At 36.8% G+C, this 12,515-nt stretch overlaps 1 protein-coding gene and 1 long non-coding RNA gene across 12 annotated transcripts in view; one reads left to right on the plus strand and one right to left on the minus strand.

The window, feature by feature from the left end:
• The window catches only part of LOC141275878 (uncharacterized), a 101,771-nt gene that overhangs the window by 33,371 nt on the left and 55,885 nt on the right, over window positions 1-12,515 (plus strand). The gene's annotated exons all lie outside the window — the stretch shown is intronic.
• The window catches only part of ATF1 (activating transcription factor 1), a 54,740-nt gene that overhangs the window by 12,781 nt on the left and 29,444 nt on the right, over window positions 1-12,515 (minus strand). For 5 of the 10 annotated variants that reach the window (XR_002176230.3, XM_019934441.3, XM_019934439.3 and 2 more), the window contains exons 3-4: window positions 8,576-8,695; window positions 6,214-6,314 (exon numbers count right to left, since the gene is read on the minus strand). Coding sequence is in view for 9 of the 10 variants with exons in the window: in XM_019934441.3 (XP_019790000.1) it covers window positions 6,214-6,314; window positions 8,576-8,695 (221 nt within the window). In the remaining variant the exon portion in view is untranslated. Of the gene's footprint in view, window positions 1-6,213; window positions 6,315-8,575; window positions 8,696-12,382; window positions 12,509-12,515 lie in introns of those variants that run through there. The other 5 variants (XM_073788690.1, XM_019934445.3, XM_019934444.3 and 2 more) reach the window with 2 other exon arrangements.

Here is a 12,515-nt window from a genome sequence, read left to right on the forward strand (position 1 = left end):
ATTTTTCATTAAGTTCACAGTGCTTTCTAATTTCCCTTAAGATTTTCTGTTTGGTCCATGGATTATTTCTAAGTGTGTTAATTTCTGTATGTTTGGAGATTTTCCTGTTATCTTTCTTTTACTGGCTTCTAGTCTAATTCAAATATAAAAGAACTTTGCACAATTTCAATTCTTCTAAATTTGTTAAGGTTTGTTATGATCCAGGATGTGGTGTTTCTTGGTGAATGTTCTTTGTGCACGTGGGTAAAGTGTTCTAAAAATGTCAATTAGATACGACTGATTGATTGCATTGTTCAGTTGTTCTATAATCTTGCTGAATTTCTGGCTACAAGTTCTGTCGGATACTGAGGTAGGTGTACTCAAATTTTCAGCTATAACTGTGGATTTATTTTGCTTTCCAGTTCTGTAAGTTTTTGATACATGTATTATGAAGCTCTGTTGTTAGATGCGTACCTGTTTAGGATTGTTATGTCTTCTTGGTGAACTGACTCCCTCTTTATCTCTGATAATCTTCTTTGCTCTTAAGTCTTATTTTGTTTGCTTTCTTTTCCTTTTCTTTTCTTTTTTTTTTTTCAGTACACGCGCTTCTCACTGTTGTGGCCTCTCCCGTTGTGGAGCACAGGCTCCAGACGCGCAGGCCCAGCGGCCATGGCTCACCGGCCTAGCCGCTCCGCGGCATGTGGGATCTTCCCGGACCGGGGCACGAACCTGTGTCTCCTGCATCTGCAGGCGGACTCTCAACCACTGCGCCACCAGGGAAGCCCTTAAGTCTTATTTTGTATGATATTAATATAGCCAATTTTCTTTTGATTATGTTTTTATTTCTCTTGCTTATATATATAGCAATGGTAGTAATGGCTTACAAGGTATGTATGTTCAGTATTTTGAAGAACTGCCAGATTGTTTCCACAGCCACTGCCCCCCTTACCAACACCTGTTATGGGTTTTTTGTTTGTTTTTTAGGCATCCTACTAGGTTTGAAGTCATATCTCATTATTTTGATTTGCATTATTAACCTAATGACAAATGATGTTGATCAGTTTTTCACATACTTATTGACCATTTGTATATCTTCTTTGGAGAAATGTTTATTCAAATCTTTTCTTCATTGTTTAACTGGGTTATTTGTCTTAACAATATTTAGTCTTCCAACTGATGAACATGTGATGTCTTTTTGTTTAGATTTTTAAAAAATGTCTCTCAACAAGGTTTTGTAGTTTTCAATACACAAGTATTATACTTCTGTTTTATATAATTTGAATTTATAAATTTAATTTCAAGTATTAAAGTATTTTATGTTATTTTAAGTAGGACTGTTTTCTTAATTTTATTTTTGGATTGTTTATTGCTAGTGTGTAGAAAACCAGTTGATTTTGTATCCCACAACCCTGCTGAACTTATTTATTAGTTCTATTTTAGTGGATCCTTTGGGATTTTCTATATATGAGATCATTGTTATCTGCAAACTTTTATTTCTTCTTTTCCAATATGCCTTTCATTTCATTTTCTTACCTGATTTCTTTCCTGATTTCGTTAAGTAAAAATAGTGAGAGCAGACATCCACAGCCTTGTCTTGTGCCTGACCTTACGGGGGAAAACATTCAGTCTTCCACCATTAAATATGATGTTAGCTCTGGGCTTTTGTAGATGGACTTTATCAGGCTGAGGAAACTCCCATCAATTTGTTTGATGAGAATTTTTATCATTAAAGGGTACTGGATTTCATCAAATGCTTTTTTGTGTCTCTGTTCAGATGACTATAAGTTTTTTGTTTTTATTCTATAAATACGATGTATTACATTAATTGATTTTCAGATGTTAAACCAATTTTGCACTCTGGGATAAATCTTACTCAATTATGGTGTATAATACCATCTATATGTTGTTGTACTTGGTTTACTAATATTTTCTTGAGGATTTTTGTGTCTATTTATAATCTGTCTTTTAGTGAGTTTAAGTCATGCTGTCTTAATATAACTACTGATATTGGTTGATCTACCATTTTATTATTTGCTATCTTTTAAAAAAATTCTGCATTCTTTTGGGTTAAGATTTTTCAAAACTCTAATATATCTATTGTGTATTTGACTAAATCTCTTTGTAGTTTCTTTAGTAGTTGTTCTAGGTGTTACAGTATAGATGCCTAGTCTACTTATAGTCACTATTTTATCCCTTCAAGTGAACCTTAGAAACTTTACCACCATATTAAATCTCTTTATCCTTCCCCATTTATGTTGTAGTTGTCTTACATATTAAAACTGCCTACACTGGAAACCCCATCAGACAGTGTCATTTTTTTCAACCATCAAACATATTTTAAAGAATTTAATAGGAGAGTAGTCCATTATATTTGCCCAGATCTTGCTGCTGCCTTTATTCATTCCTAACCTTCCAAGTTTCTTTTGGTCTTAACTTTCTTAGCAGTTATTTTAGAGCAAGTCTGCTGTCAATGATTTCTCTTAGTTTTCCTTTATCTGAGAATACTTAGTTCACCTCCATTTCTGAGGTTATTTTCACTAGATAGAGAATTCTGGATTAACAGTTTTCTTTAGCACTTTAAAAATGCTATTTCATTTCTTCTAGCTTGCACAGTTTTTGATGAGAAATCTATAATCATTCACATCATGCCCTTATAAGTAGTGTCATTTTTCTCTGGCTGCTCACAATATTTATGCATTTTTCAGCAGTTTGATTATGATATATGTCTGGGCAGGGATTTCTTTGCATTTTATCTATTTTAAGATTTGCTAAGCTTTTTCAATTTGTAGGTTTCACCGAATTTGGGAACATTTCAGCTATTATTTCTACAAGTATTTTTTCTGCAACATTTTTCTGTTCTGTAACTCAAATGACACAGTTTAGATCTTTGGATATTGTCTCACAAGTCCCTGAGAACTAGTTAATTTTTCCAATCTCTATTCTTCAGATTGGATAAGCTCCAATGAACTATCTTTGAAGTTGACTAACTCTTTATCTCTGTTCTCCTATTGAATCCGTCCAGTGAGGTTTTGTTTCTGTTAGTGTATTCAGCTCTTAAATTTCTATTTTGTTCTCTTTATATCTTCTGTATTTTGCTAAGAGTTCCTATCTTTCCATTCATTTCAAGAGAATTCACCCTTACTTGTTAGTTAGAACATTTCAGTAATAGCTCTTTTAAAGTTTTTGTCATATAATTCCAACATCTGGGTCATGTAGGAGATGGCATTTGCTTATAATCTTTTCCCTTACAAGTTAAGATTCTTCCAAGTTCTTTGTATGCCATGTAATGGTAGACATTTTCAATATTATATTAGACTCCTGTTTAAATCCTATGGAGAATTCTTGATATTCTTGTTTTAGCAGGCTATCATCAGCCTGGTTGTGTCCAAGCTGCAAGTTCTGACCAGCCTTCTGTGGGTCGTGGTTCCATCAATTTAGTTTTCAAAGACTATGCAGTGCTATTCAGATCTGGTCCACGTGTGTACCATGTTTGGAACTTGAGCTATGATCTGTCCTATGTATAGTTCAGTTCTCAAAGTCTGTATATGCTAGGAAAGTCCATTTTTATTCCTATTTGCTAAAAATTTGAGTGGGTGCTGAATTTTATCAAATACTTTTCTGCATTTATTGAGTTCATTGTATATTGTTTCTGCTGATTCTCACTTATAATGGTTTATTTCTTTGTATGCTTGATGATTTGTGACTGTAAATTCATATTTGGTTGATCCTATCTTTGGTAATTCGGAAAGCTTAACTCGGGGAAACTTTGTTTCAGGTGCTCTAGCCTGCTGTAGGGATCTCAGCTTAACACAAAAATCTCAGGTTCGTAGTCCCTTCCTGCAGTAGACCTAAAGTAATGGGTGTACCTTGGTCTTCATGCTTGCTTCTGCTTCCCATTCTAGTTTCAGCTCATGTATTTGTATGTATATGGTTTTATGTTTATTAGAGTAGGCTGATAAGACATTTCTGTTATTTCCTATAAATGCACAATTCATTAACAAGTATTTATCTAGGAGCTAAATAACTGTTTTGTGCCAAAAGAGCCCCACTATTTGGAAATTAAACTTTTTATCTGTATTCTTTTGCCAGTTACCTCTAACAGTCTAAGGTAAGTCTAAAGGTAGTCGATGTAAGACTCTAGTAGACCATTCCTGTCTTATATATTTCTGCCTGATATATTTCTTTCCATTTGTTTTTAAACTACCCAAATTAATCAATCATTATTAGTATTATTCTAAAAAGTCAATGGTAACTTAAATGAATGTCTTGGTTCACCATTCTTTCTTATATTCACGTTCCTTTTGTTTGGTTTCATTTTCTTCTTCCTGACATGTACCCTTTAGTAATTTCTTAAATCAGTTTGAAATGATTTTAACTTCACCATTATTTATGAGTGATTGTTCAGGTGGGTATATAATTCCAAGGCCAACTGTTACTTTCTCTTGGCATTTAAAGATTTTAGTCCATTGTCTTCTAATATTACCATTCAAAAATCTGTTGTCAGCCTAATGGTCACTCCTTTCTAGGTAATTTGTCTTTTCTCTGTGGAAGCTTTTAAGATCTTATTTTTATCTTTGGTGCCCTCCAATTTTGCTTCATAAGATATATCTAGATGTAGGTTTAGATTAACTTACATGGTTGGAACCTTGCTTTCTAAGGCTGAGAAATTCATAATGGATTACTTTTTTTTTTGGCCACACCACGTGGTATGTGGGATCTTAGTTCCCTGACCAGGGATCGAACCCATGCTCCCTGCAGTGGAAGCACGGAGTTTTAACCACTGGACAGCCAGGTAAGTCCCTGGATTATTTTTTTATAGTTTCAAATTGAACTCATTTTAGTAGGCTTATTTTTCACTCCCCCAAAAATTCACAGACAAAATTTTTTGTGTATTCAGTAGAGTCCCAATTCCTTAACATGGTAACAAGGTTCTAAGTAATGTGGCTCCTGTTTACCTTTTCTTGCTAAACCACCCCTTCTTCCTTGTACCTTAAAATTGCCAATTCCCAGAACAGGCCAACCTCTTTGATATCATACAATCTACCTTTCATTACACACTGTTCCCTCAGCCTAAGAAGCTCTCTTCCTGCCTTACAAAACCCCTCCCTGCTCCCAGAATTTATCAGATTGATGATGAACTAAATTACATCTTTTTTTTTTTTTTTTGCGGTACGCGGGCCTCTCACTGTTGTGGCCTCTCCCGTTGCGGAGCACAGGCTCTGGACGCGCAGGCTCAGCAGCCAGGGCTCACGGGCCCAGCCGCTCGGCGGCATGTGGGATCTTCCCAGACCGGGGCATGAACCCGTGTCCCCTGCATCGGCAGGCGGACTCTCAGCCACTGCGCCACCAGGGAAGCCCTAAATTACATCTTTTATGAAGTCTTTCCTACTTCTTCCGTCAGGCAGGAATGAATACACCCTATAAAAAGTTCTCTCGTAACATCGAAAACCTTACTGCATTTGTCTATGTGTTTCAAAAGAGCATTTCATCCTTTTCTGTCTCCCTTTCCTCCTACCATCTAGTCATCAGGTTTGGTCAGTTCTACCACAGAAGTGTCTCAGATCCAGCCATGCCAAAGAAAGATACCACACTACCTATATGAAATCACCCAGATTATTTCAAAAGCTTTCTGTCAGTTAGTTGTACTACTTCAGCTTTCTCTTCATTCAACAAGTAATTATTAAGCATCTACTCTCATCTGGTCATTCTGCTAGGCCCTGAGGTGACAAAAAATAATAAGGCACTGGCCATGCCCATAAATAAACTGGAATTCCAGTAGCATGAGGTAAGTACTATAATAGGGGTTAGTAAAAAGATGCCACAGAAGAAAGACCTAACCTGGTCTTGGGAGGCTGAAGAAAAAGTAAACAGAGAAGGTTTCCAGGAGGAAATGAGGCCTAAAGTATGTGCAGAATGTAGAAGAATGTGTTTTACACACACAAGGGAAAGACAAAGGCTCAGAGCTAGGAAGCTACGAAAGGGAACACAAAGTAGTTTAATTCTTTCATATTACTATTAAAGTTAGTAAATATGGATATCTAATACTTTGCCAGAAGATGAGTCTAAATTCCTCTTCAGCACAGCAACTTGGGCCCTTCAAAATCTTGCCCTGTCTCTCTTAACACTTCCCTTCCTATACAAACACATGCTCCTTCTTGATATAATCTGCTTTGCCAGCACCATTCCAACTCATATGGCAATATAACACATGCAGGGTTTGACACGAGTACTCACCTGTAAGATGGGCGCCGTGCTAGGATCCCGTGGGTTTTCTGTGAGGAGCCTATGCTGTCAGATGAGTCCTGAGACTCTTCACTTTCTGATAAAGATGATACCTGAAAAACAGAACTGGTTTTACTATGATGAACAAAGCAGGTAGAAAAAGAATTAAATTTAATTTTTACTTTCAGAAAAAATGATCTGTCTTCTGCCACCCAAATTCCTTTGTCATTAAATCTAAGGTCGAAAAGAAAGAAATAAAAGGAAAAGAGAAAGTTTATTTCAGGAGCCCAAACTAAAGGAACATACAACACAGCAGAACTAAGAAGAAAGTCTATCCCCCAAATAAAGCAATACTACTTCACTAGAGTTGTAAAGATCAGTCTCTACACTGATGCACATTATTCAAAGTTTTTTTTTAATCATTAATGCTGTCTGATTTGGATTTTGGACATGCTAACTTTGAAATGTTATCAGATATCCAACCAATATCTAATTATTAGATAATGAAATTGAGGAGACTGCTGAATATACAAGCCTGTGAGTCAGGGAAGGGGTCTGGGTGAGACATATATTGGAAGTCACAGTTCTTTAGATAGTCCTGAAAGCCACAAGACTCAGTGAGCTCAATAAGGGGATAAATATAGGACAAAACCCAGGGACACTCTAGCAGTAAGAGGTTGGAAAGAACGGGAGGAACCAGCAAATGAGACCAAGAACAAGCCACCATGAGGAATAACTAAATGAGCAAAGTGTCCTTGGAAAACTAGCGAAGACAGTGTATTGAGGAAAAAAGAATAATCAACCATGTCAAATTCTGCTAGCAGGTGAAGTAAAACAAGGACTGAGAACAAGCATTAGATTTGGCAAAGTGGAGGTCACTGGCAAGGGCAGGTACAAACACATGCAACTTAAATATCTGTAATAATAAGCTGTATCTCACTTCACAGTTGAATGAGTTAATACATGTAAAGCACTTAGTGCACGGCACAGCGCAAGCACACAGTAAATGTTAACTCTTATTAATAATAAACCTATTAAAACTAGTTACTACAATAACCATATGCAAGTTTTAAGTTATGATATCTTACAATTGAGGAAACGACTTATTTTCAATTTTTAAAATGTATTAAATTTCTCAGCATTTTTCTGAAGTTGCATTGTGACACCTGACTTCATCTTCATTAAAAAAAATAAACAAAACAGGCTTCTAGAACGGACATAAATTCTCTACCTTACTTACTCTCTACAGAAGGCCTTCCCCTGAACTATGTAGACTCAGATCTTAAATTTCCAGAGAAGCTTGTTTTACATTCTATAGTCTCCTTCAAAAACAAGGTCTAGTGTACTTCTACTTTTTTGTATCTTAAATCTTTGTCTTTAGATAGGAAAGAAAGATCACAATCTGTAATAATTAAGAAATAATCGCAGTAACGAATAATAAAGTAATAATTAAGGAAGATCTGTCACTTCTATATTTCCTCATGCACCACAGATATGCCATTTCTAATCTAAATATTAGCTGTTTTCCCTGTCTGTCCCTAAATTTACTCCAAAGCCTCCCACTGAACTCAAGTAAGAAAATCACTTCTAAAACTAAGAGATTCCTTATAACTAAGATCAAGTATTTCTCTTTAATAACAGCACTAATAAGAGTAAAATCTTGATATAAAACCTCAAAAATCCATGCAGCAGTCACCTTTCCTATAGGAAAAAAACCAAAAACAAAGACAAAAACAAAAAACACATAAAGATGCAGCTCTAGAGCTGACAACACTGCCAGACACTGTATACATTCAAGAGGAAAAAATGAGTTATACAGCTTTTCTTCTAGGATAGCTGCTTCTAAAAATGAGAGATGACCAAAGGCATTCTGAGACTCACAGGAGCCAGAAGATAAAATGGGGAGAAAGAGTAAAAAGAAAAGGAACCCAGGATGGCCTTTTCCTCCCTACTGTTGTCAGGTGTAAATATGAAGGTAGATAGATATAAATAAGAACTTCACTATGAGAGAACTTCTTTTATTTAATCGCCACAAAGCATAAGGTAGGTACTTTTTTAGTTTGCTAAAATGCTCACATCATCACCCTTTCTTCAGAATTCTCTTTTTCATGAAGGATACCACTAGGATAAAAAGGTGCTTTCCCTTCAGAAAATTTTTCATTTCCTTAAATTCTAAGCAATAACTTCTTCCCAAAATTGCCTTATATTTTTACCGGGTAGTATATACATGAAGCTAGAAGTTCTAAAATCTAATTTCTAAGACAACTTTATTATCTTGTTTTACAATATTATAACTATAGCAACTTCAGTGTGTCCAGAGACTCAGGGTTCAAAAGTCCCCTCTCTCAACCACTAAGTCTTTGAATTTCTGTACCGTTTGCACGTGTGGTGGGTGAATTACAGAAGACTGAGCTGTCTGGATGACCCCCTGAACCTGTACTTGCTCTCCAGGAAGAGGTACAATTGTCACTGGCGCAGATCCTCTTAATGACATCTAAGAACAAATAAAAATTCAATTAACATAATATAATTATACCTGTGCACGTAAGAAAGCTGAGTTCTTAATACTGGAAAATACATTTCAGAGCTTATTATATTTAACCACATCTATTAATCACATATTAGGTATCTTCTGTGGGCAGGAGACTGCATTAGGGGGTTGAGAGTACAAACTAAACAAACAATAAGAGCTATAATATAAGCAGAGAAGTAGACAGCACTGTACTGTGGGAGCAAAGAAAGGGTGCTACTTCAGCTAGGTCTTGAAAGATATACAATTCCCTGAAGGTGTGCTTGGGGGATAGGGTTGGAAGGTATTTGGGGCAGAGGAACTGATTGTGTAAAAACATGGTGGCTCTTCAGAACATGTCATTCTGAAGATATCTGGTTAAAAAACAATTAAGAAATCAAGAATCAAAAAGTGAGAGAAATACCAACTTTGGGCAGTATCTTCAAAGAAAAATAAATTATAATTTCATGATTCAATTATTTACTTGAAATATTTTATTTCTGTGGAAAGTAGATGGGGTTTCATGGAAATACCACAATAAAATGCTAAACCAAGAAAAGCCCACCCGTCATCCTTCAAGACTCAGCTCAGGTTCTACCTATTCCAAGAAGCTTTCCCAGATATTTTCAGATCTCTCACCTTCCTCTACACTATCCTGGTTCATACCATCCATCTTGGGCTTAAATCACAAAATAAAATCCAAGGCTGCTTCTCAAGTCCTGAAAAACACCTTTATGACTCTTTTCTGTGTTTGCATCAGGCCCCCAGAACAATGCCTTATTCTGTTTCATTGAAGGTTCTTTACCCTTTCCCAAGACTGGATTAAATTCCAGTCTCATTATCTCCCAAATGCCCAGGTCAGGGAAATATGTATATAAAACTTTATCCAAATATCAGAAAGGAAATGTAAAAAAACAGTACCTTTTAAAATCACACCTCCCCAAAATAAAATACTTAGGAATAAACCTGACCAAGGAGGTGAAAGACTTATACTCTGAGAACTATAAAACATTAATAAAGGAAACTGAAGATGATTCAAAGAAATGGAAAGATATCCCATGCTCTTGGAAATGAAGAATTAATTTGTTAAAATGGCCATACGACCGAAAGCAATCTAATGCGACCCCTATCAAATTACCCATGACATTTTTCACAGAACTAGAACAAATAATTCTAAAATTCATATGGAACCATAAAAGACCCAGAATTGCCAAAGCAATCCTGAAGAAAAAGAACAGAGCAGGAGGCATAACCCTCCAGGCTTCAGACAGTACTACAAAGCTACAGTAATCAAGAGTGTGGTATCGGCACAAAGTCAGCCATATGGATCAATGGAACAGATAGAGAGCCCAGAAATAAACCCACACACCTATGGTCAATTAATCTTTGATAAAAGGGACTTCCCTGGTGGTCCAGTGGTTAAGACTCCAGGCTCCCAATGCAGGAGGCCTGAGTTCGATCCCTGGTCAGGGAACTAGATACCACATACGGCAACTAAAGATCCTGCATGTGGCAACAAAGATCCCCTGCAACTAAGACCTGGCGCAGGACTTCCCTGGTGGCGCAGTGGTTAAGAATCCTCCTGCCAATGCAGAGGACATGGGTTTGAGCCCTGGTCCGGGAAGATCCCACATGCCGTGGAGCAACTAAGCCCGTGCGCCACAACTACTGAAGCCCATGCGCCTAGAGCCTGTGCTCTGCAACAAGAGAAGCCACCACAATGAGAAGCCCATGCACCTCAACAAAGAGCAGCCCCCGCTCTCTGCAACTAGAGGAAGCCTGCACGCAGCAATGACGACCCAACGCAGCCATAAATAAATTAATTAAAAAAAAAAAACTGGTGCAGCCAAATAAATAAATAAATATTAAAAAGAAAAATCTTTGACAAAGGAGGCAAGAATATACAATGGGAAAGACAGTCTCTTCAGCAAGTAGTGCTAGGAAGGCTGGACAGCCACATATAAATCAATGAAGTTAGAACACACCCTCTCTCACCATACACAAAAATAAACTCAAAATGGCTTAAAGACTTAAACATAACACATGACACGGTAAAACTCCATGAGAACATAGGCAAAACATTCTCTGATATAAACTGTACCAATGTTTTCTTAGGTCAGTCTCCCAAGGCAATAAAAATAAAAACAAAAATAAACAAATGGGACCTAATCACACTTACAAGCTTTTGCACAGCAAAGGAAACCATAAGCAAAACGAAAAGACAACCTAAGGAATGGGAGAAAATATTTGCAAATGATGTGACTGACAAAGGTTTACTTTCCAAAATATACAAACAGCTCATACAACTGAACAACAAAAAAACAAACAACCTAACTGAAAATGGGCAGAAGACCTAAATACACATTTCTCCAAAGAAAAAACACAGATGGCCAATAGGCACATGAAAAGATGCTCAACATTGGTAAGAGAGACATGCAAATCAAAATTACAATGAAGGGGAATTCCCTGGCTGCCCAGTGGTTAGGACTCTGTGCTTCCACTGCAGGGGACATGGGTTTGATCCCTGGTTGGGGAACTAAGATCCCAGATGCCACATGGTGTGGCCAAAAAAAACCTACAATGAGGTAGCAGCTCACACCAGTCAGAATGGCCATCATTTAAAAGTCTACAAATAACAAATGCTGGACAGGGTGTGGAGAAAAGGGAACCCTCCTACACTGTTGATGGGAATGTAAGTTGGTGCAGCCACTGTGGAAAACAATATGGAGGTTCCTCAAAACTAAAAAATAGAATTAGCATATGGTTCTGCAATCCCACTCCTGGGCATATATCCAGACAAAACTTTAATTCAAAAAGATACATGCACCCCTATGTTCATAGCAGCACTATTCACAATAGCCAAGACATGGAAAGAACCTAAGTGTCCATTGACAGATGAATGGTAAAGAGATGTGGTACATATAGACAATGGAATACTACTCAGCCATAAAAAAGAACAAAATAATGCCATTTGCAGCAACATGGATGCAAATGGATTATCATACTAAGTGAAGTAAATCAGAAAAAGACAAATACCATATGATGTTGCTTATATGTGGAAATATGACACAAATGAACCTATGAAACAAACAGAATTGCAAACAGAACAGACTGGTGGCTGCCGAGGGGAGGGGCTGTGGGAGGGATGGAATGGGAGGTTGTGGTTAGCAGATATAAGCTTTTCTATATAGAATGGATAAACAACAAGGTATACAGTACAGCACAGAGAACTATATTCAATATCCTATGCCAAACCATAATGGAAAAGAATATATAAAAAAATGTATATATATATATATATATATATATATATATATATGTATAACTGAATCACTTGGCTGTACAGCAGTAATTAACAACACTGTAAATCAACTATACTTCAATTTAAAAAAACAAAACAAAACAAATAACAAAACAAACCAACCTTTATCCAGGTACTGAAAACTGCAGACTTTCAGCACAAACAACTCCATTCAACCTCCCTCACACACACTAAGAGACATGACCAAACTCTACCACAGCTTCTATCAGTTCAAGGCTGAGTCCCTAGGATGACCCAGACTCCTTAAAATGCCTCCTAGAGAAAGCTCAATGCTGCCAAAATAATTAACTGTTTGTTCTAGCCAAAACCTGACTATAGGCCTTTGACCTCACTTTTCTTAGAGCACTTACTTTAGAAAACTTGCAGTTGTCAATCTCTGACCCTGGAGATAAACAAATCTTGTACAACCCAGAAATGTCTTTCTCAAGGACCTGGGAGTCATCCCTTCGCAATGTAGTCATCAAGAAGGATAGGGCCTTTGTC

This window comes from Tursiops truncatus, chromosome 11, assembly GCF_011762595.2.
Source record: "Tursiops truncatus isolate mTurTru1 chromosome 11, mTurTru1.mat.Y, whole genome shotgun sequence".
NCBI classification, from domain to species: domain Eukaryota; kingdom Metazoa; phylum Chordata; class Mammalia; order Artiodactyla; family Delphinidae; genus Tursiops; species Tursiops truncatus.